The following is a 23,760-nucleotide window of genomic DNA, read 5'->3' as shown; positions in this document are numbered from 1 at the left end:
TTCCTCGAAAAATTATATACTTGGTCTTCTCAGAATTCAAGAGTAGTTTATTACAAACGAACCATTTATGTAGTTTATCCAATTCATCATTTGCTGATGATATAAGATCATTAATTTTTTTGTGAGTAAGTGTAACAGTGGTATCATCAGCAAATAATGAAAATCGTAAAACTGAGGAGCAATTAATTATATCATTAATATATAAAAGAAAGAGGAGGGGGCCTAACACAGACCCCTGAGGAATTCCACAAGATATATAACTTAGATTAGATTTGACACCATCGACCACCACTTGTTGCCTTCTACGTATCAAATAACTGGTGAACCACTGTAGTGGAACCCCTCTAACACCATAGTTTTCTAATTTACTTATCAAAATGTGGTGATCGATGGTGTCGAATGCCTTTGAGAGGTCCATAAATACACTAAGACAATAGTTGCTATCATCGATTGCTTGTGATATAATGTTTATTAAATTTAATACACCAAGTTCTGTAGAAAAATCTTTTCTAAATCCAAATTGTTGTGATATTAATATGTCATTGGACGAGAGAAATTTAAAAAGCCGCGTATAAATAATTTTTTCTAGCATTTTTGAAAAGAAAGATAAAAGGGCAATAGGTCTATAATTAATCATGTCATGCTTATCACCCTTTTTATAAATAGGTACTATCACAGCTGTCTTAAGTTTATCAGGAACGGTGCCTTGCGACATTGATTCATTGAATATAAAGCAAAGTGGCTTAATAATAGAATGGATACATGCCTTGATAACATGTGCTGCAATGCAGTCTGAACCTGGTGAGGCAGATGATTTCATGCAAGAGAGAACATTAAGTATTTCGGTATGTGAAGTTGGGTTAAAGAATAGTGAAACCGGTACACGATTGAATAAATAGTCATGAAAATGAGAAGAGGAAATGGGTATCTTTTCTTGTGTAGTCTTACCAATATCAACAAAATAATTATTGAATGCTTCAGCAATAGAAGCTTTACCCAATATTTTGGTTTGATTGTGGTACATATGAGAAGGTATCGACTTTTTTCTCTTACCCAGGAGCTTGTTTATTACGGACCAAGTTTTTTTCATGTTACCTTTCACGTTTTTAAATAAGTTTTCATAATATAATTTTTTACGTTGACGAATGATACCAGTTAAAATATTCTTGTACCTAACATATTTATCACGATATGAGATATCAGCCTTCTTTAGATAACGACAGTAAAGTTTGTGTTTTTTCTTAATAGATTTGCTAATACCGTTAGTGATCCAAGGTTTGTCGTATTTTTTACGGACTTTCCTCTTTACAAGTGGAAAACATTCAAAATATAAGTTACTAAGTTTATGAATGAAAAGATCGTAAGATATATTAACATCTGTTTGACAGTAAATGACTGACCAGTCAATCAAGTGTAGTTTACCTTTAAACAAGTTAATTTTCTCATTTGTAAAAACGCGTGATTTAGTACAAAAAGGTGGATTAATAGAAATTGATAATTCATCTTTCAAACAAAATATCGGGAAATGATCTGAGATATCGGAATATATTATACCACAGTTTTTATGCATATGAATACAATTGGTAAAAATGTTATCAATTAAAGTTGCAGAATGTCTAGTTACCCGTGTTGGTTTAGTAATAGATGGAAATAAACCATTTGAAAACAGAGTATCTAAAAAATGACTAGTTTTGTAATTGATATCAGAATTGAGTAAATTGATGTTAAAATCACCTAACAGATATATTTCTTTATTATGTAGATTAATATTGACAAAAATACTTGAGAGTGTTTCTTCAAACATGGCAATATCAGTATTAGGTACTCTGTAAACACATCCAATAATAATTGCTTTCTTTTGGGGTTGTTGAATTTCAATAAAGAGAGTGTCACAATGATCACGGCTAAAAGATATATCAGAACATAAATTATAATCAATATCGTCTCTAATATATAAAGCTACTCCACCTCCGTGTTTATTAAGTCTATCTATATGGACAAGTGAGTATCCATCGATGTCAAACATATGAACTAGAATATTGCTACGAAACCAAGTTTCAGAAATTCCAATAATTGTAAACCTGTAATCTAGTGAATTGAGTAGAAGTTGTAATTCATCATAGTTACGAACCAAGCTCCTTGAATTGACATGCAGTATTGAAAAGGTTTGAGGAGTAGATTTATATTTTTTGACGAAATCATCAGAAAACATATACGTACAAGGATCATTTATTACATCATCATCATCATCAAGTGAGAATTGTAATGAATTTAAGTCATTCCCAATGTCATTTAAACTTAGAGGGTTAACAGATAAAGAGTTATATTTTTCTTCATTAATATTTTTTTCTAAATGAAAAAAAGTAAATACAGACAATATAAATTCATCATCATCTAGATAGTGATTGAAAGGAAATATTTCTGAACTGCAGGGAACACAGAATGTATTGACTCCATTTGATTGTATTTTACAACAGTTATGACAAAGATTACTATTACTTCTCATCAGAGGAGCAGAGTAGAGAATTAAAAAAAAAATACAGAGATATGATATCAATGTACGAAAACTAAAGCTGCATTGAGTGTGTAAAAAAAAAAAAAAAAAAAATGCAAATCTTATACAAACTTACACTAAGGTTTAAAAAGCAGAAATCAATATCGAATAAGAAAATTTGTTCAGATTCTATTACAACTGTCATGAAGGTATCCCTCCAAAACCACATTCAGCAAAAGTAAATGCATACATAAGATAAATATAATTCAGATTCCTAAAAGGGGAATAAATCTATAAAAAGAATTCGTATGTAATATGTTTGTCACACAATACTAATTTCATTCGTTTTGATGGAATATTTTTCATATAGTATTGTAATATTTTAACAGTCTCCATATTGTGAATCAGTCGGAAAAAAGTTCAGATCGTTTCGTTTTACAGCTCATTTATGTTTTATTCATAGGTTTAAAAAAGGAGTACAAATATAAAATATGTGAACTTGATTGAACAGTCAATAATAATCACAAAGCCAAGCTAATTCTGGTCCTAAAAAAACAAAATCGGGAACCAGAGGATATGTACATAGATGCACGAATGATCCCCATGGGAAAGTAATCAATATTTGTATACATTAGACACATGCTTGAGGGGGATGAAAAGGATCAGGGAAGAAACATTTTATAGGAACATATTTCCCAGTAGGTCGCTGTATACAACTATCGTGATGACATTCAATGTACCAACAAAGACACTTGCTGCTCTGGTGCATTTATAGTAGTTTATATTGTAAAAGCACTGAATAGATCCGCGCAATTAAGACAAATTCTTATATACATTTTTCCACGGTCACCCTTGAATATATGGAATACAAACACAGATCTATTGCTTTACATCGTTTAGCTCGTGATGCACATGCTGAAGGTAAGAGTAGCTGTGTTAAATCTTGATTGTTTAAGCATGGAGCTAATAACTCTATGGTTTAAGCGAATCGTGGAATGCACTTAAGCAGTAACGCGGTCGAGGGGGTCTTGCCACTCCTAAATAGAGATTAACATAATCACCCGTGGGAAAGTGGTCGCTTGTTTACAAACATTATGCACGTGGTTGACGAATTTACACATGATACACGATCTTAGCCAAAAGGCCTCCTGAAGCGATAAAACAAGAAGACAGAAACTTCAACTGAATGATTTCAATTTTGATCGCTATATATATATATATACATGATTTATTGAAACATCGATCCTGATTACACCTGATATAGCAACCAGGACGCTTGACGCTGTGCTTTTGGTCTATATTCAAGAATAAGCTTCGTGCCGATGAGACGAATTCGTGTAGACATTTCCTTAGTCTTCCTCAAATCGTATGCTGCCTTTTCCAGCTCGTACCGCACTTGCTTAAGTTTTTGTGGTAGGTCTATGCGAATCGTGATAGCTGACTTGGATCTCGTTCGTTTCAGCGAATCGTGGTATGCACTAAGAACAGCATCGCGATCAAAAATCGTCACGAATCGTGCGATAATGGGGTCTGGGTTGGAAGGGGTCGCCGATGACGACGTCGAAGATTTCCTCGGCAAACGATGAGTGTTAACAAATTGAATATTCCGAACTTGGTCTTCGGATAAGCCAAGCTCTACCATAACCTTCCGAAGGGTGTCAGTAGTATTTTCTCGTGGGCTCTGGGGAACTCCATAAAACAGAAGATTTTGTTTACGGTCATGGATCTCCATCGCAATTAATGAGTCACGCATCATTTGGTTGGATTCTTTCTGCATTCTTGACATTCCGGGGAGGGTCTCGCGTTCTAATGTATCGATTCTCGCCGCCGAATTAGCCGTCAACTTCATGAAGGGAAGATTTGATATTTTTCATTTCATCCCGAACTGATAATAATGTTGACGTTACATTATCAAGTTTTTCTAGAACTTTTGAAGAGAATTTATCAAATTGGTCTCTAAATTCCGATACCGCTTCCTCCGTAGCGTACGTATTAGAAATGGGCGTGTCACTGAGTTTGCCGGTGTACGCAGCAGATTTAGATCTTGTATTCGACATTGTCGACACTTAAGAAGCAACAAAAATCAATAAATGATGCAAATCCAGTCAATCAGATATGATATTACCTTATGATGCTGAGAAGTAGTTTGAAGAAGGTCCGTTGTTGTGGATTTGGAGAGATTTAGTCGGAGCGAAGAAATCCTTCTACATTATCTTCAAAGCGCCCTTTAAGAAAAACTGGTGATCCTTTCTTACACGCTAAACCATCACCAACGAATATACCATTTACCACAAGAAGGGATCACCAATCGATCTTAAAGTCACTATTAACTTACGAACAGCTTTATGGAGTGTTATGTATTTGACAGATACATGTACATGTATGAGCAATATAAGAGAACACACAGTTATCTTCTCATTTGGATGTTAAAGATGAGAAGCACAGGATAAGAATTTAATAGTATTGTTGATGATGATGAAAATGATGACAATGATGAAAATAACCCTATGTACTAGATCTATGATCATAATCATTGATATTTTGAATGAAGATAATGAAAATGTTATATTTGATATCATCATGGAGGCAATGCATCATGATCAAGACAGCCATCTCTTGTTTGAACACAATACCACTGGAGGAAAGGTGCCGAAAAAGAAAAACCAATGCCTGAAATCAAGATGGTTCTCATGATCTAGCCTATACTGTCCAAGATGTGGGAGAGTTTGTCTATCGAGAATTAGACTTTACAGTAATCAAAGATTTTGTATTTCATGCACTATTATCTTGCGCAACCTGTTAGCCAAGTTTAGCCATGCATGACAAAGAACTGATATTTATTGAAAATAAAGAAAGAACATGAAAAGAGACTGAAAGAGATAGTGGCACATGTGTGTGTGGTTGCCCCCCCCCCCTCATTTCTCTTGTAAGTGATAAAGAAATAACAAAACCAAAAAAAAGAAGGAAGAAATGTACAAAAAGAGAGGTTTAGGCCATGTAACTCAAATTTTTCTCCCACGGTTTTCATTCAATTGAAAACAAATTTATAGCGTCACTAGCTTAGGGGCTTCCCCCTCCCTCCTTAAATAAAAATCATGGTAACAGCCCTCATAAGAAAGGTAGGAGCGTAATGAAACCTTACTTGAACTTTACTAATAATGTAAAAATGTACCAAACAGACTTCAGAGCACAACTCTGTAAAGTTCGCTATCATAAGAAGCACCTACCTCAGTGTAGCAGAGAAAACCAAGCAGGCTCTCATAATGGGTCATTCACATGTCATGGATAAGATATGGACAGACCAGGAAGGTAATATAACAGGTTAACCCTAATTCTCCTCGACAATTTTTGTGATATATCTGCTGCGCAAAATTTTTTGACCTCGTCGCTCGCTGACTTTTTACTTTCAAGTCTCGCGCAAATTTGTGACGCCCGGGTACGCGGTTACGACATTACGCAACATTATGTAAGTGCATGTCAGACCCAAAATTGCTCATAAACGTGATTTCATGTACAAATCCAATGCAAATTGTGTATTTAGCCAAAATTCATAAATGTATCATTATTTCTACTTTTACTGATTAAACTTAATTAATTTTGCCTTGTTTATGATCAGAATTAAGTCTGAAATGATTTCCATCGAAAAAAACAAAAAAAAAACAGTAAAAAAACAAAGAAATACATAATTAAAAAAAAACAATAAAATACATAAGAAATTGGTCTTGGTACCAGAATTTTTTTCATTCACAATTGTTAGGAATGCTATAAAGAATATTTTCACCAAAAAATAGCATTCTAGGAGCTTTATTTAGTGAATCAGAGCAAAAAGTATGATTTCATGAATAAATTAGCATAATTAATTCATATAAAATAAAAATATATGAATTCAGTGAAATTTACCAATGCAACTGCGTAGATTACGTCAATCTCTACCATTATGCAAATTTTCATTGATTTCTGACAACCCAAGGGTATAAATATATATCCATGTCATGTTAATGCCTCAAAAGTGAGAAGTGTTTTCGACCAGGCCAACAATGGTCATTCACCTCAGTAACATGTGATTTTGGCATGGACTTCATTGATCATTAATGACATTCCATTCTACTTTCTGTAAAAGGACAACCTTTTTCTGATTCAGGATCTTTTAAAACGATACCTCTCCACCTTTGGGTGAGGTCCCAGATTACCTCTCTTGGCCATCCTTATGGTCATTGAATAGGAATATTGTATACTTAAATCACTTGCATTGAATGTTATATATTTTGATCATCGCTACATAATATTAAATTATGAAATTCAAATATAATCGACTGAATGAACTGTATTTTCTATTTGTATGTATGACGTTGCAGTGACACTATATTCCGCCATCGAAAAGTTATACATTATATTCACCAGATAATATAGAGTGTTACATCAATATCAACCCATATTCAGATGTAACAATGCCATCAAAAAGGGAATCGGATAACATCGCCCATGGAGAAAAGTAGTCACATGAAAAAGCCTGTGCAAGACGCAGTTAAACGGGCGGTCCAGGCCAGCTCAAAAACATATTTGGCATGTGGCAAATAACTATAGGAGTAATGTCACCAGTATTACTTTTGAATTCGGCTTGGCGATTTTTTAGAGCACTTCGTGTAACGGTTAAATTTCAAGCACAGAATTGAGATCATGTGACCTGTGACTTACCAACCGCATTTAGTTTCGCAACAATCAAGCTACAAAATGCCAATGTGCCAGCCCTATGATTGTTCAATTTGGCCTGGAGGAAGCAACAATAAAGGTGCCTTTTCTATAGTGAATCCTATAAGAGAGACAGATGTGCCCAGTGGCTTAATAATATTGGCATGGACAAATTTAACACAAAAACCTACAATTACAACCCAAATAGAGTGGTTTGTCAAAACTATTTTGAAAAGGATTGTTTCCTGTAAGATGTTCGCACTAAGGTGATGGGGTATACTCCGCGAAAGAAACTTTGAAGCCCAATGCCAACAAAAAGGGAATCAGATGACACTGACAAGCTGGAGAAAAGTAGTCACATGAAAAAGCTTGTGCAAGATGCAGTTAAGGAGGGAATGTCTGCAATCCAAACAAAACGAGAAGAGTTAGGGGAGCCCATGAAGCAGCTTGAGCAACCCGTTGACTTGGTTGGAGGGGTCTTAAACTAATGTGACCCAGAGAGTTACATATCTCCTGACTTCGTCAACGAGTTGGTCAGGCTGCAGGAGGGACGAAATACCTGGAAGATTGCAATGGGTACTCACCCTCAGCAAGCGAGTACTTTCACAGAAAGGCATTGGCAGGCCCTTCTTGAGCACCTCGATAACCCACGGGTTATTGGGTTGAGTGAGGTGGGATTTGTCTTTACCATGTCCCCTGAAGAGTGGCCCAATCAGGAGCAGCTTTTTAACGCCTCATTGATGGGCGAGCGCTAAGTCGAGCAGAGTAGTTCTCTTTTCGTTCACGATTTGTTTTACTGCCGTTGGCCATGTCGGTTTAGTTGCACCTGATTGTTGGTCGTCCAGCCCAGAGATGCGAGGTTATACCAGCTTTAATATTGATTAGAGACTGATTTGAAATAAACTTTAGTTACAACTTCACTTTATCTCTTCGTTCGAATTTGTTATTTCTTGACTCCGTCTTTCTTGGTACGTGGGCAGGCAAGACGGCGGGCAGCCATCGGCCGTCTTGCAAAGCTGTCCCACGACATAATCAAAATAGTAACTATCTTATGGAATGGGACCCAGGTGTTTACTCACTTGATCACAATGTATGAACTTCTTGCCAAAGAAAGCGCATTAAACAGCAAGGCCAGTACTTGAACAATACCAACGGTCTGGGAATTTATTCACTAGACCACAATGTATGAACTTCTTGCCAAAGAAAACACATGCTACAGCAAGACAAGTAGTTGTAGAACAATTTTTATGGTCCAGGAGTTAACTCACTGGACCACACTCTATGAAATTTTTGCCAAAGAAAGCACATGTTAACACAGGACTAGTACTTGTATATCTACTTCGAGAACATTATCTATGGTCCAGGAGTTTACTCACTAGACCATTGTGTATATACTTTTTGCCAAAGAAAGCACATGCCGCATCAAGACAAGTACTTGTAGAACATTATCTAGAGTTTGAGAATTTAATGTATGTATATGTGCAATTCTTACAAGCTTTGCTTACCGAGTTGTTACATGTACCTCCATTGCATTACAACTTTTAGAAATGTTACTGATGCTTATTCCTTTGGAAATATTGTTGGATTGAACTTCTTGCCAAAATATGTGCATGCCGCAGCAGAACCAGTACTTGTGGTAGAAAAATACCTACGGTCCAGGAGTTTACTCACTAGATTTAGATACCTTCATTAAGTGCCATTACAAACCTTTATATAATGCAATTACAAACCTTTATATAGTCCACTTATAAAACCTTTTCAAAGTGCAGAGATAATGATCATGTAGCCAATAACTGCGAGGGATCAGCAAATCTTGCCGTCACAATGTAGAAAATAGCAGGAAATGGGATACATGCTAACATAGGTCCATATATGACTGGATTCTGTAGCCTTGTCAAAGCAATGATTCCATACGCATGCATCAGCCAATGGATGAAGAGTATCACAGGGTTTCGCTTCTTACTGATCAGCAGTCTGGGTGTCTATAGGAATCAACAAAAAAAGGAAGAAAGAATACTGAGACAAATGCTGAATAAAACATAAGATTTAATAATAAAAAAGATTTGTTTTTAAAATATACATAAGATCAACGACCAAGCCTGTGTTTCCTTTCTCGAGGTCTTATTACAATTTATTTATTCTGTATAATCAAGAATGATAATCTGCTCTTCATATAGCATTTAATACATTGGAACGATGAAACGTAACAAATCCAAGCAATGGGATAAAGAATGTTGCATGGATGCTTGGAAACAGTAACAATAACTAAATCACTACCCGAAGGTCTTCCTGACGAATCCAAATAACGTTACATTAACAATACAATTGTGAATGGATTTTAACAAATAACAGTTAATAATTTTGCTGGGCTACCAGTAAATTAAAATCGCTGTGCCTAAAAAAATGACAACAAAACATGTTACAGCTTTGTATGCTGCACAATGGCTAAACAACTACATATCAAATATATAGTATTCCCTTTCAACAGTGGACAAGGCATTTAGATATCAATGTGATGAACAAAAGAAGGCATGAATAGCAGTTTTTCTCTCATAACGTTTACACAGTGGTCTTCGGTTTATATAGTATTAGTAGTCTAAATGACATCAGGTATATCAATATACTTACCTCTATTTCCTCTTTGGCAAAATGCACAGCATGTGTCACCAATGATATTATCAATGTTAAGTATGGATAAGAATAATCTGCCAGATGAAGATAAAAAAAAAACAGAAATGAATTGTGGATAGTCATCAGAAAAACACAAAATATCAATGTATCAAAGTGAACATCACTACACTAATGATCACAAACATAGGGAACGGTGACTATCATTGTTTGGAAAACAACCCAGAAACAGGCAGGAATGCCATGGGTCTTTTTTAAAGGTAAAACAAATTATTTCATGAGAAAGCTTTTAAAAATCAAGGTCAGTTACCATAAGGGCAGTTCCATAAAATAGTAAACCTTTTGGTCAAAATTACAAAATCCTACAAACAAAACAAATTAGGTATCACATGAAAGCTAAGAAACTGAAATGTATAATTCTGAAAGAAATAATTTCAAACAATGTATCGTTTCATTTTGACAAGGTATTGAAATCACCATAGCAACAAAACAGAATTTTACTTATTTTCAAAGGTCAAGTTTGCAACAAATTTTAAACCTTTTATAAGCTTTGAAATAATTAAAGTTGGATGTTGTCCAAGTTGTTATTATGTCAGGTTTCTAAAAAATAAGTTAGGTTTTTTCTATTTCTCTTAAATTTCTTAAACCGAATATATTAAAAGCAGGCACTTTCAAATGTACGTCCGACCCCTTTTCACATACACTTTTTTTCTTACAAGCAAAACAAAAGCAGATAAATTTTCCCAAAGTCAGATGCAAAGCAAGGTTGGTTTGTTTAATATATACACCAGAAGGTAGCTCACCACTAGTCCGGGATTTCAAGATAAGTGGGGGTCGGACGTACAACTTTTTTGTACGTCCGACCCCTTTGAAACTTTTTTTTATGAAGTTATCTTTCACTGCTCAGATGTTTTTTGCAAAAGTTTAATATCATAACATCTTTTACTCATATCAATCTTTCAAAATTGAATACAAATTTCAATTTCAATCTAGTTTAAAATGACCTTTTTTTGTATTTCTTAACCCAACAAATACTGGGGGCAAAATTCACCTTCCATCTTTAACATTTTGCATGATAGTTCTTTAACACACCCTGATATCGCTGTATAGTTTTATTCGTTTTTTCTTTGAAGTCTTGCACAAGTTTTGAGACAAATTTCACAAAGAATACCTCACATTTTTGACAACATGTAGATTTTTAAATGATGATATCATCTTCAAGAAATGGTGATTTGTGTATTGTGTGCATATTCAATGGAAACTGCCTTCCTTCATCTCAAATTATCACATACATGTAACCTAATGAATTTAGTGGTAATTATGACTGAATAACAGCCTGCAGAAAATTAAAAAAGAAAATAAAAAGTAAAAACCTACAAATACATGAGAAATTTAATGAACAAAGAAGTTCCATATAAAAGTAGAAATTGCCCCTTCCCCTCAATCTCAGGTACAGCAATTGCCCCTTCCCCTCAATCTCAGGTACAGCAATTGCCCCTCTATGAGAAATAGATCTGCCCATTTGCTGTAATGATACATGGATGTCTAGACTATTCTACTTTTGCCTATAGGGGTGTAAGTTAAGAAAATGTGAAGGGTTATTCATTTAATTTTGACTTGTTCTCATTTCTTTATTTCTGCATCAACCTTGTTCAAACTTGGTACAAATGATCCTTGGTTGATACCATGTGTGTGTTGATGAGGTCAAAGGTCATCTAGGGGTCAAAAGGTCAAAAGATAGGAGGCCATTTAGTCATTTTCTGACAGATTTTGTTTAAATCAATTTTTTTGTTTGCATCAATACTGTTCAAACTTGAAATACAAAATCAGAGGGTAATACAATATTTTTGTTGATGAAGATGATAATTCCTAAGGTTTTTTAAGGGGTCAATAGGTCACTTTTGCTCATTTTGTTATTCAAGGTCAATTGTTCAAGCTTCCTAGGGATCAAAAGTTAACTTTTGATACTGGTAGTTTTTTTTATGTGTATTGTATTCAAATGTATTCAAACTTGGAACAAATTATCAGTGGGTAGTACCACATATTTGTTAAAGAGGATGGAGAGGTCAAATGTCATCTAGGTGTAAAAATGTCAAATGACATATTTCTGCATTAATTTTGCCCAAACTTGGAACAAAATGATCAGTGGGAAAAATTACATGTGTTCTTGAGGATGGAGAGATCAAAGGTCATCTAGGGGTCAAAAGGTCATATTGCATTTTTTTTTATTGCAACATCAGGGAAGACTCATGGTTCGTAACCCACCTTGTAAAAACAAAGTTTGTAACAGGACAAGTTTTGTTAATGTTGAAGAAATTCTTTGTCATGTCTTTTGCAAACCATTAAAAAAATACATTTTACTTGAAGTTTAACAGTATTCTGCATTGTGTGAATAGTTGAGTTGTTTCATTATTGATGTGATCTAAAAATGTAGATATCAAAATGGAAACAGTTTAAACCCACTGACTCATTTGTAAAAGATATGAGGTGCATTTTGCTTGACTGTACGAAAATCAGTATGGGGGTCGGACGTACACTGTCTGAATGCATGTCAACTTAAATCAAGCATAACTCTTCACCAGCATTAGATTCATTTGTTAATTCTGTCTTATGTGAAAGACAACTAACCAAACAGTATGTATATTAAAAAAAATCCAGTTTAGAATGTCTATGTTTTGTGTAACTGATCTTCAAAGGGGGTCGGACGTACAGTGTGCAAATATTTTGCACAATGTACGTCCGACCCCTTCAAAGTGTACGTCCGACCCCAAATAGATCAGCCTGTAACTAAAACAAGGCAATGCCTATCAATTTCTTTGCTTCATTTCTTGTAAGATTCATCCTTTAGCTATCACCTCATATTAGAATTTTAGTACCTGCAACACAAAAATCACAGAGTTTTTGACATGAAATCTAAAAGCATAAAACCTGCTTTCGTGTGATGTACGTCCGACCCCTCACATTTTTGCCCATATTTTCTATTTTACATATTGCAGCCTGGTCCTGTCATGGTGTAATGATAACCTAGGTCACATGTTATGATGTACTAAAATAAATAAAACACTGCCATCAAATTAAAGGAGATACAGCTCTTAAATGTGTCCGAATGTACGTCCGACCTTTATGGAATGACCCATAATCTTATCATAGATTTAGATCTGGTAAATTGACATCAACTTATCCTTGTGAAATCATGCAGTCTTAGTTGACAACCGATAATTCCGATAACTAATACAAAAAGGCATATGTGGGACAGTGCATTAATATTGTTTGGAAAAATACTCGACATTTTATGAATTCCGTGCGTATTTTGCTCATTTCTCAGCATTTACACATTTGTTTCCAGAGTCAATTGGCACATATTTTTTATTTATACAAACACCTGGGTGGTCATTTTATTGGATTCTCTTCGAACTCATTTTCAGGACATTACCACAACTGGTACTTATCTTTAAAGGGGAAGTTCACCCTGAAGAAAACTTTGTTGCAAAAATAGCAGAAAAAATAGTAAACATTATTGGTGAAGGTTTGAGGAAAATCTGTCAAAGAGTAAGAAAGTTATTAGAGTTCAAAGTTTTGGATTTGTGACGTCATAAACGAGCAGCTGCCCCATGTGTTATGTAATATAAAATGCATGAATTTCAAATTTTGCATGGTTCCTGATGACTTAATTTTGTTTTCTATTCATGATCGGGTGTGAAATGATTTGTCTATTGATATACAAAAGGTACAGTGAAAACCATTTTCAATTTTCTGAGAAAATGACATTTCATTGATTTTTTACCATTCGCTATGTAGGAATGCTGCTCGCATATGACGCCACAAATCAAATAATTGAAATTCTAATAACTTTTTAATTATTTGATGATACTTTCTCAAACCTTCGACAATATTTTTTATTATTTTTTCTGCTGTTTTTACAGTAAAGTTTTTGTCAGGGTGAACTTCCCCTTTAATATCAATTTCTCAGTATTTATACATTTTCTACCAGAATCATTTAATATTTTAAGTTTTTAATAAACACTTTGGTGGTCATTTGATTTGAATCTGATTGAACGATATATTTCATTGTTACCACTAGCGCTGATGTTGAAGAACTAATATGTCTACAATAAAACAAATTTCACACAAAGTAAAATGATTGAAAGCTGACCGACATGCAAACTTAACAATTATAGAAAAACTCACAAATGAGGCCAGCGAAGACTGCATGCATGACGGTGAGGATCGGAATGAAGTAGAGGGCAGCATATATAGAACTTCTTCCAAGGTTATCAGAGAATTTGATGGACAGACCTGGTCTCACTAACATCATTAGAACTAGATGGATGCTGTAATAAATAAATACTGCAGTATACCTAGAAAATAACATAATATGATATGTTCAATTAATCATGAACATGAAATATGGTAAATACAGGATAGATTTCAAGTGATTTTTTTTTTCATCAGCACAGATTCTCAAAGCCTATGACCAATAAAGTTTTAAATGTACATAATATTTCTCAACAGAAAGAAGGTCCAGCATTGAAAACTTGACATTTCAATCAGGCTCAATTCATTTTCATTGAAATTATTTCTGCAGAATTTTCTTTCGAAACAGTTTTTAAACATTTATATTTGTACATGAAAGACAATTTGACAAACAGACGATCATCTGAAAGCAAAAAGACTAAATCACAGTTGAGTGATTTAATATCTCACCCTGAGATGTAAAATTGTACATTCAACTCTTTACAGCATATGTTACATCTACGTTTAACAAATTTTCTACTAAGTGGAGTTTGTGATAGTACATGAACTAGATCCATAAAATGTATGGCAATTCAACAAAAAAAAACCAACATGACCAAAGTTCATTGACCTTAAATGACATTTGACCTTGTTCATGTGCTCTGATGTTCAGTAATACTTGATTAACCTTATGTCCAAGTTTAATGAACTAGATCCATATACTTTAGAAGTTATAATGACACTTCAAAAACTTAACCTTAGGTTAAGATTTTGATGTTGACGCTGCCATCGCCATAGAAAAAGCAGCGCATATAGTCTTACTCTGCTATGCAGGTGTGACAAAAATTACTAAAATGGTTTCAGTGTGTCACTTACAGAGGGTAGACTGCTTCTTGTGTACAGTGTAGAGTTGAAGTGTATTGTGGTTGTGGATTCTCAAGCATGGTGTACCAATCAGACAGCTCTGATACATCACAAGACCTTAGCTTTGGTGAACCTAAACGAAAAGCCAAAGACAGAAGCAAATTAGCTTTCGATATCAATATGTTGCTGTTTTCTTAATGAAATAAAATATAGATGAAATGCACAGTTAAGCCTCATTCAAACATGAGACGACAAAATTCAGCAGCGTATTTTATAATGTTCACACAAAACAATAAAAATCCACTTACTTTCCTTTAAAGTTGGGAGAACTGGTGATATATACCATGAATAATAGGTGACTTGAAACCCCCATAACAACAATAAGTTATCTAAAAGTGTACTGATTTAACCCTATATAGCCCGGGCTATTTTGAAATTGCATAGCCCGGGTGGGGGGGGGTTGAGGGGGCCAATTAGACCCCCCTCAGATCTCGGCCGTTTATCGACCGATTGCGACCAAATTTGGTGTGTGGGTGTCTCATTATGTATTTTACAAGAATGCGTTGTCAAATTTGTGATATTTACTGATATTTTTATTTATCTAATTAATTATGCAAATATTAAATTTTTTTCAAGGAATTTCCATTTTTTTGTAGTTTTCCCCCCATTTTTTGAGAAATGCAATGGAATCAAGCATGTTAGTAGCCAGTCATGTAATTTAAAAGACAGCTCACTCAACTGTATTGAAATTGTATAATTATTAGATTATGATAGTAATTAATTATGCGCATATGCTAATTTTTCTTGATAATATTCTTGTTTCCTTCCGTGTTTCCAAATTCTTATGTATTTCTTTGTTTTTAATTTATTATGTATTTCTTTGTTTTGAAATCTCTATTTTTCATTGTTTTTTTAAATCTAGAATAGTTGGTGATAGCCCAAAAGAAAGTTATGTGAGGAAAAACAGAAAAAAAATCATTCATCTGACTACACTTCTTGTAAAACCCATACATTGTACACAATATAGGGTTAAGTTAGAAGAAATAAATTGAGTGCATCAAAAATTGAGAACCCCCCAAGGTTTTTTAAAGTTTGGGTTCACTCAAGTGTTAGATGTGCACAATCTACAACAATCTGTTTATCTTTTACTAGGCAGGTGAGACAAAAACTATACCGTCTCTTACTTACCGACTGGATCTAGAACAAGCAATGTGACAATGCTAGAAACAGTACACTCTAATGTAGCAGAAATGTGAAGCGTCATTGCTTTGCTGTAAAATTATAATCGAAGAAAAAAAAAATTATTCTATAAATATGTTTGCTATCTTATGGGTCATTTTATCAAGATCAATGTTATACAATGGAAATTCAATAACTTATAGAACCTCAAAGACTATTCTTAAACAGATTAATTGGACAGAGTGCTCCAAAATGTAAAGTTCCATAGAAAAGGGCCCTTAAAAATCTGTATCATGTTTCAGACTCTCTTTGAAATTGATTGTAGAATGAACCAAAAATATAAAAAGAGCACTAAAATTATATGGGCAAAATCTTGATGAAATTTCTCAACCTGTGTAAAAAGGTATAAACTCTGCATCGATTTTCAGTTAAGTGTAAGATGCGCTTCACTCTCTTTTTGATGAACAAGTTAAAGTCAGTAGTTTGAAAGTCATGTGTTGAATTGCCAGGGTTTGTCTTAAAAAGACATTGATTTAATTAAAACCCAACTTTCTCTTATAAGAAGACACTTCAAAGCCATTCAAATTTTAGTTTAATTTTAATTAATTTTAAATCATTTATGTATGAAATTACTAACCTTTTACCATCTGAGAAGTAATCAATGAAGAAGATATGTAATGTCAGTGAGACTAGAACCATGAACCCCAAGTACATCCAGTCATACAGGTCTGGAGTTCCATTACATGGTATACAGATTGAAGAATTGTTAGGACGTTCACTACGATCACAAGCCTATGGGGGATAATCAACACAATTTACATAATCATTGGTCTATACAGTACTTATCATGGTTGTACTTTATAGATCAAGGAATGTAGTTGCAGCAAACATCTTTTTCATGGAAAGTCTAGACTCAAGTTTAAGTGTTAATGGACGTCATGGTAGATTTAGTTCTTGTAGATATTACATAAACCCAACTTTGTAAAAACATCATCTAGCTGAAAAGTGACCACCCTGGAGATCACCAATGAAGTTGAGCAAATGTTGAGTAGTGCATCGTCATAATTACTTGAAAAAAATCCAGTTTCTGGTTAAAATACCATGCTTATTTTGTCAACGATTACAGAATTTCTACCAGCCAATCTTCTCTGTTTATGAAGTTGTTGAGGTAGATATACCATCAAGCTGCCCTAACACAAACAAGGTTTTCGCTAGGCCTAGTCTTGACTGTTGGTTTGACTAACAGTTTAAATCTACGACAGGTTGACTTCTTGACTATAATCCATACTCTTTAAATCAATTTTGAGGGGAAGTGCGGCCATTAAAAAACAAATTAGTCTGATACGCTGTTCTAAATAGAATTTAAAAATAAGTTTATAAAATATTTCAAAACTAACTTTTTACTCATATGAAACCTGCTAAAACTTACACCACAAGAGCTGTATGTAAAGTTGTCCTGACTATCCAATAGAAGTTTTCTGCCACAGTATAGACCAGGACAGGTTTTCTGATTGGGAACTGGTCCAGCAACTAGTCAGAGATACATGGAAGACAGGAATGAAGAACGAATATCAAATAAAACTTCACATTCATTTATTTTAAATGTTCGTCTTTCATTTATTATTTTTGCGACAAATGGGTAAAAGATGCACATGATATTATAGTTGTATAGACATGTACCTAGCCAAAAGCAAATAGTCTTTTCTTATTGGTTATTAAAATCAAGTTGAAATTTCAAGCCTAGGGTGTCTTGTTAAAAGTGAATAGCTGATCACATCTTTTGGGATATCCCTGAAAATCTAAACAGGAATTCTACAATTTCCCAATCATAAATGGGTCGTGGATCTGGTAGCATTCTGATAGCCAATACAATAGTATTGTACTTCTCGGGAAATATTAAGTAAGTTATTTCACACATGTAGGGCATGAATATCTAACACAAAGAAATGCCTTATTAACTATCTTTAAATCCGTCAACGTTTTTTTTCAAAATGATTATAGAGAATGAGCTTTGGCCCTCAAGGTTAATTTTTGTTTCAAGGTTAAATTTCAAGCTGAAAATTAACATTACTTAGGTGCAAGTAATTCAGTGCCAAGGTTACATTTTTCTTGAAATTGGAGACTAGGGATAAAGACGGGTCTTAATTTTCATGACAACTGCTTTCATGATTTTGACACAGCACCAAGCATGCTTTATATTAGGTGCATTGTTGGTTTGTCTTATTTTGGATTTAAAGTTGGTCTACCATTACCATACTCATTGAATAAGAAAAAATCTGCTAATGGAACATCTGAAAAGAGTCAAGATTACTGGATTTTATCTGTACATCGAAATGTTGCCATTGACTGTGTGACACAGACTGCCGAGCTCTGCACAGCTCACAGCAGCAATTTGGAGACTGCTGATTGATTTATCGCGCAGCTCACGTCATGATCACCTGGTCACAAAATGATTCGGAGGAAAGGTATGTGAAAGGATCGATAGCGATAACGATATCCAGCCATCTTTTCTACATAGGAAATGGTCTTGGCTTGTGATCCGATTGCTCAGGAATTGATCAAAAATTAGCAAGATTCTGCAATTTTGTGCATTATATTTCATGTGGCGTTCCCAAACCCGTACACTCCATTGACTTTGTACACGTTGCAATAGATTGTGTACACTCTGACAAACATGATGGGACGATGGCCCTATTCTGCATTATTTTGACGGAATAACAAGAAGTAATCAAAATAATCTTAAAAATTAAAAAATATAAATTCAATATGTGATTTAACAAACTAAAATTTAATACGGTACGTGATTATGAATAATTATTATAATAATTATTTATAATCACATATTAAATTTTCGTATTTGTTAAATAATAATTTCTATCTACAAATTGTTCTTCAGAACGGCATTTTGTAACATCGCTAATCATAGCTACGTCATAAAGAAGCAGTTCAAAGGTCAGAACTATTGTATTTGCTTTGTTGACAAACTGATCGAGGGATCTGCACGAGATCAGTCTGGTAAGAAATCTTCAACGTTTTGCCTTTTTCGTCAACCCAATTTGGAATCCTTCATACGCATTAGGCATATAAAGGTGTAAAAAATAAATAAAATCACCACCATTTACTTTATTTTTATCTTAAAGGATGGATTTCCTAGGGAAACCCATCTTTGTTTTGGTGAGTCTCTTAACATATATGGCAGGCGGTTCAAGGCTCCATGATGAAGAAGTATATGTCTTGTCTTGTCTTTCCGTTAATGCCCACAATCATTATATTGATTATTATGGCATATGAACGTCAAGATTGACTTGACTTACCAGGACCGGCAGGTGCAATACACCGGGTGAACACCCTACTCTTTGACGAATAGTGTATTGGTTTTAACGTGCATAGGTTGTGACTCTCCTATACACGGGACCAACATTTGCGTCCTTTCTGATGGACGGAGTGTTTTCCAACTGCATTCACACCTGCACTGAATACAGTGGTGAGGCACGATAACACACAACGCTATAGCATCAGATTTTTTGTTAGACGCGTTTCGGCATGAGCGGGACTCGAACCCCTCACGTTGAGATCTACGATCTTATCCGAAACATGCGCTCTAACCGACTGAGCTACGCTGCCTCCTAAACAGTCAAAGTCAAAGTATTTAAAAAGAAATCATCAAGGAGTCCTCAAGACTACATGTTACTCCACTTCACTATTGCTACACCTACTCGACCCCCCCCCCACAGAAAATATATCTTAGGCTACTGTGAGATTATTGGAATTTGTATTAAATTCATCTCTCTAAAAAAAAAGCTGAATTTTATCACAAATGATGCTTCCCTGGCTTGGACCATTGTACAATCACGGAGAATTAAAACTTTTAAAACATTCCCTTTTGTTAGAATGTCTCACAGATCTTCCACCAACAACCTTTATCGTTTTCAGTTTCGTATGTATTCAAAAAAAAAATTTCTTTCAGTCTTCAGAAAAAAGGAATGAATAAAAAACAAAACAATTATACGGTACCGGTACTTAAGAAAATTATTTTCATGCAGTGTGTGGCAAAAATTTAAACATCATCATGGAGTCCTCAACTTCTCAAGCAAGGCTATGGATGGAGGTGTATTGTAAGTTGTAACAAAGAATCCTGACAGCAAGACACAAACTGGACCCTCATAAAAGGAAACGTGAGACCTCCATGTCACGTTCGTTCTCGGTATCGATCGGCAATTTGTTTTCAATTTTGAAAGAACGAACGTGACAGAACTTTTCCTTTTTTTGAGGGTCCAGTTTGTGCCTCGATGTCAGAATTCTGTGTCAGCTTCATCCATAATTGAAGTGCATAATCTAATTTTCCCCTTTTATTTGGGGTGCTATTGCAACTGCGACCCCATCCTACCCCATTTTGGAGAGTACCCGCTGCTATTCAGCTCAGGCCTCAGTACACGGACGAGTCCTGGTGGGTGTTTCATACAGCTGTTCGTAAGATAAGAACGACTTTAAGAACGACTGGTGATCCTTTCTTTTGGTAAATGGTTTACAACATACATGTAGGCGATGGTTTAGCGCGTAAGAAAGGATCACCAGTCATTCTTAAAGTCGCTCTTAACTTACGAACAGCTTTATGAAACGGCCCCCTGGGCTCGGGCCCGCAAAGCGGGCCGGAGCTCTCTGGGCCGGGTTAGAGTCAGTGACTCAGGGAGCCCCACCGCCGCGGCTGCGGGGGACCTTCGGCTTTGGCCTTGACTCGACTGGGACAGCGTTGAACTTACGCGGCTCAAATGGACTTATTTCTGATCCAAAACAAACGGCAGATGAAAAGCCGATTACCATCAGCAGAATAGAAAGCACCTCTCGATCAAACCGCCACATTTTCACTTTAAAGTTTTGGCAAAAGAACGATGAACTGTTTTTTTCACCCGAGTCGAATTGTCGTCGATCAGCAGTTTGGAGTTCCTCCGCCCTCAACGATGACGTCAGATAAATTCCACGTCCGGACCCCGACCACTGATCTCTCCCTTATAGGGGTTAGGGGAGAGATCAGTGACCCCGACCAACGAATTGTTAACGTGTATTGTATTTCTGTGACCCCGACCCCCACCCCCAGCTCCCTCCCCCCCCCCTGACATTTAGGGCAGCTAGTGCTTCTCAACCTCTTTTCACTGGAGGACCACTTGGACTTTAAAAAAATTTCGAGGCCCACCTACCAACAGTTTTACAAAGCGATATTTAAAAGAATGATCAAAACTCTAAAAAAAAGTGTTCATCCAAAAATAGAGGGGATTTCGATCAGAAAAAATGGGAGGGGCTGCACTCAAATCATACGAGATCAGTTGGTCAAAGTTTCATAACACCAACCCAATTTCCAGGGTCGTAACAGGGGTCGGTGGCCGGGGGGGGGGGGAGCCAAAATTTCCCGGTCATGGCATATATGATATGAACAGGATTTTTTAATGATTGTGCCCCAGCAATAAATGCTAAGCTCAAAAAAGAGGGGGCACAGCATGGCGTGTAAGGCAAAAAAAAATTGCCAAATTCCCGAGAAAGCGAAGCCAGCGAAAAAAAAAATCACATTTTCATGAGAATCTAATTTTGAGATTGATTTTGACATGGTATTAAACATCATATCTTACATTTTCCTTTCTTGTTCTTTCATCTTTTCTCCATGTTCTCTTTTTTTTCTGGGTTGTAGAAATTTTGGGGCCAGTGCTAGCGGATCGGGTCAGGGCAATGGCGACACCAGGATTTTTAACCTAGGGGGATGCAAAAGAATAATTTTTGGGGGTAACACACAAATATTTTGCCTATTTCACACAATCGAGTGAGAAACATTTTGTTTTTAATACTATCTTGAAAAACTAGCTGTTTGCATTGGGTATATAAATAAATAATGCGAGAGCGAAGTGCGAGCTGAAAAACTTTTATATCCTGAGACGATAACTGGACGTTCTAACTAAGCACTTTTTGCAATCATGAACTGGATGGCTACCTAATCAAACAATAATTGATGTTAGATTCCTGGGATATATTTAGTTTATTAATTTCTCCAGGGGAATTAGGAGAAAACCAATGGTCTATTTAAAAGTTAACCTTGCCCCTTGTCATCATTTACTTAACCAATTGCCAATTTGAGTCTTTGTGATCTCAATTTTAAAGCAGCTATAACTTTTTGTTTTGCTTGTCCGATTTCTTTCAAATTTTCACCATTCTGTTTATTGATTTTTTTTCTTTCCAACACAACATTTATGCAAGGCTGGATTTCCCTTTATAATGAAAAGAAAGGGTCAGAGGGAGAGAGTGAGAAACTCGGCCAGAGAGAGGGAGGGGGGAGATGACCGGTGGGGGGGGGGGAGAGAATTGAAGCAAAACTGAATAGAAACGGTGAGTATAAGAAAATGGAAAGTCAAGTTAAAAAAAGTACGGCCTTTCCCTTTATTGTTGAACGTATTAGACCTGTGGTGTATGAGCCAAACAATTTTGGGCCAGATATACCATGTATATGGCGGATTAAATAACAGATGGGCGAGCGACATGCCAAAAAATTGATCTTTTGAATATCAAATCTATTTTTGTTCATATTTTGACATAATTTTCAGTTCAAACAGTACAAAACATATTTGACCCTTTCCACTTTTCCTAACTTTCCCTTTCTCTCTCACTCTCTCTTTTAAATTGGTTGTTTATTTATATATCAGTTATTTATCTATTATTATTTTATTTGGAGGGCGGATCCCAACCCCCTCCACTAGACAAAAACACCCTCAAACAATAGGAATGTGAGATAAAAAGAAGGCTTTTATTTAAATAATTGTCTCATAACCAAATAAAAAGCGCACAAAGAGCAAACTTAACATTTTTACTACTGCCTTGCATGAAACTATATGGTCGTATATACGCAGCATTGGTGTGTGTGTGTGTGGGGGGGGGACATTGCGCCCCCATGCAGCAATTTTAAAAACATTTTTACTGAAATTTCTCAAAATTCACAAAAAAAAAAAACACTTCAATTTCACTTTGGACACGTTGGAAGATGAAAAAATGTCCCCCAAACAAGCCTGGTTGCTCCGATTTCCCAAGCGACTTTCTTCAAAAAAATTTAATGCATCGATCCTTTAAAGGATCCTTTATAGGATCGATGCACTAAATTATTGGGCGTATATATAAACATGATACATGTATGCCTCCCCCTTCGATCCCCCGGGCCCCCACAAAATTCTGAGTCGACCTATATACGCGGCCATGCATGAAACCATTCTTTCTTCGTAATGTACACTGCACTTAGCTGTCCTTCCCCTCCCCCCTCTCCTCAACCCCTCACCTCCCCCATCACTCCCTATTGTTATAAAACAAAACATTTATCGCACGATCCATCAGTTACTTTTTTGTAAAGTGCACAAAAATTGTTTGTAGGCCTATTTATTTTTAAACAAAAGTTCTTTATATCATTACGACCCAATATATTTTTGTTGTAATTTTGTAATGAAAATAAGTTAGGGGCTTGCGGCTTTTGCACACGCTTTTCTTTTTTTCGGCACGACCCTCTGTTTCACTTTTAAATAAAAAAAATTAGGTAACTTTTTTTTTATTGAATTGTGTTTCTTAAATCTAAGATTATATGTTATACACATTTTATTATGTCTTGCAGTATTTCGACCTTGTTATGATATATTTATCATAATTATGTA

At 35.4% G+C, this 23,760-nt stretch overlaps 1 protein-coding gene and 1 long non-coding RNA gene across 2 annotated transcripts; one reads left to right on the top strand and one right to left on the bottom strand.

The window, feature by feature from the left end:
* Positions 1-8,209: 8,209 nt before the first annotated feature.
* On the bottom strand, positions 8,210-20,982 carry LOC121422743 (JNK1/MAPK8-associated membrane protein-like). Its single transcript, XM_041617923.1, has 8 exons — positions 20,848-20,982; positions 17,517-17,617; positions 16,725-16,879; positions 16,097-16,179; positions 14,921-15,041; positions 14,000-14,169; positions 9,812-9,888; positions 8,210-9,165 (listed from the first exon to the last, which is right to left on the bottom strand). The coding sequence occupies exons 1-8, from the start codon at positions 20,945-20,947 to the stop codon at positions 8,962-8,964; spliced, it is 1,011 nt and encodes a 336-aa protein (XP_041473857.1). The 5' UTR covers positions 20,948-20,982; the 3' UTR covers positions 8,210-8,961.
* On the top strand, positions 10,123-12,953 carry LOC121422744. Its single transcript, XR_005971183.1, has 2 exons — positions 10,123-11,261; positions 11,294-12,953. It is a non-coding gene; the product is annotated as an uncharacterized LOC121422744 (long non-coding RNA).
* Positions 20,983-23,760: the final 2,778 nt, after the last annotated feature.

Source organism: Lytechinus variegatus, chromosome 10 (genome assembly GCF_018143015.1).
Source record: "Lytechinus variegatus isolate NC3 chromosome 10, Lvar_3.0, whole genome shotgun sequence".
Classification (NCBI taxonomy): domain Eukaryota; kingdom Metazoa; phylum Echinodermata; class Echinoidea; order Temnopleuroida; family Toxopneustidae; genus Lytechinus; species Lytechinus variegatus.
This window is presented reverse-complemented; position numbering and strand designations above follow the sequence as displayed.

Coding starts and splice junctions, on each gene's coding strand:
- LOC121422743 (XM_041617923.1), bottom strand. CDS start 20,947: ATGTGGCGGTTTGATCGAGAGGTGCTTTCTATTCTGCTGATGGTAATC. Junction 17,618..20,847: donor AATAAGTCCATTTGAGCCGC/GTAAGTTCAACG, acceptor ATCTCTGACTAG/TTGCTGGACCAGTTCCCAAT. Junction 16,880..17,516: donor TTACATACAGCTCTTGTGGT/GTAAGTTTTAGC, acceptor TATCCCCCATAG/GCTTGTGATCGTAGTGAACG.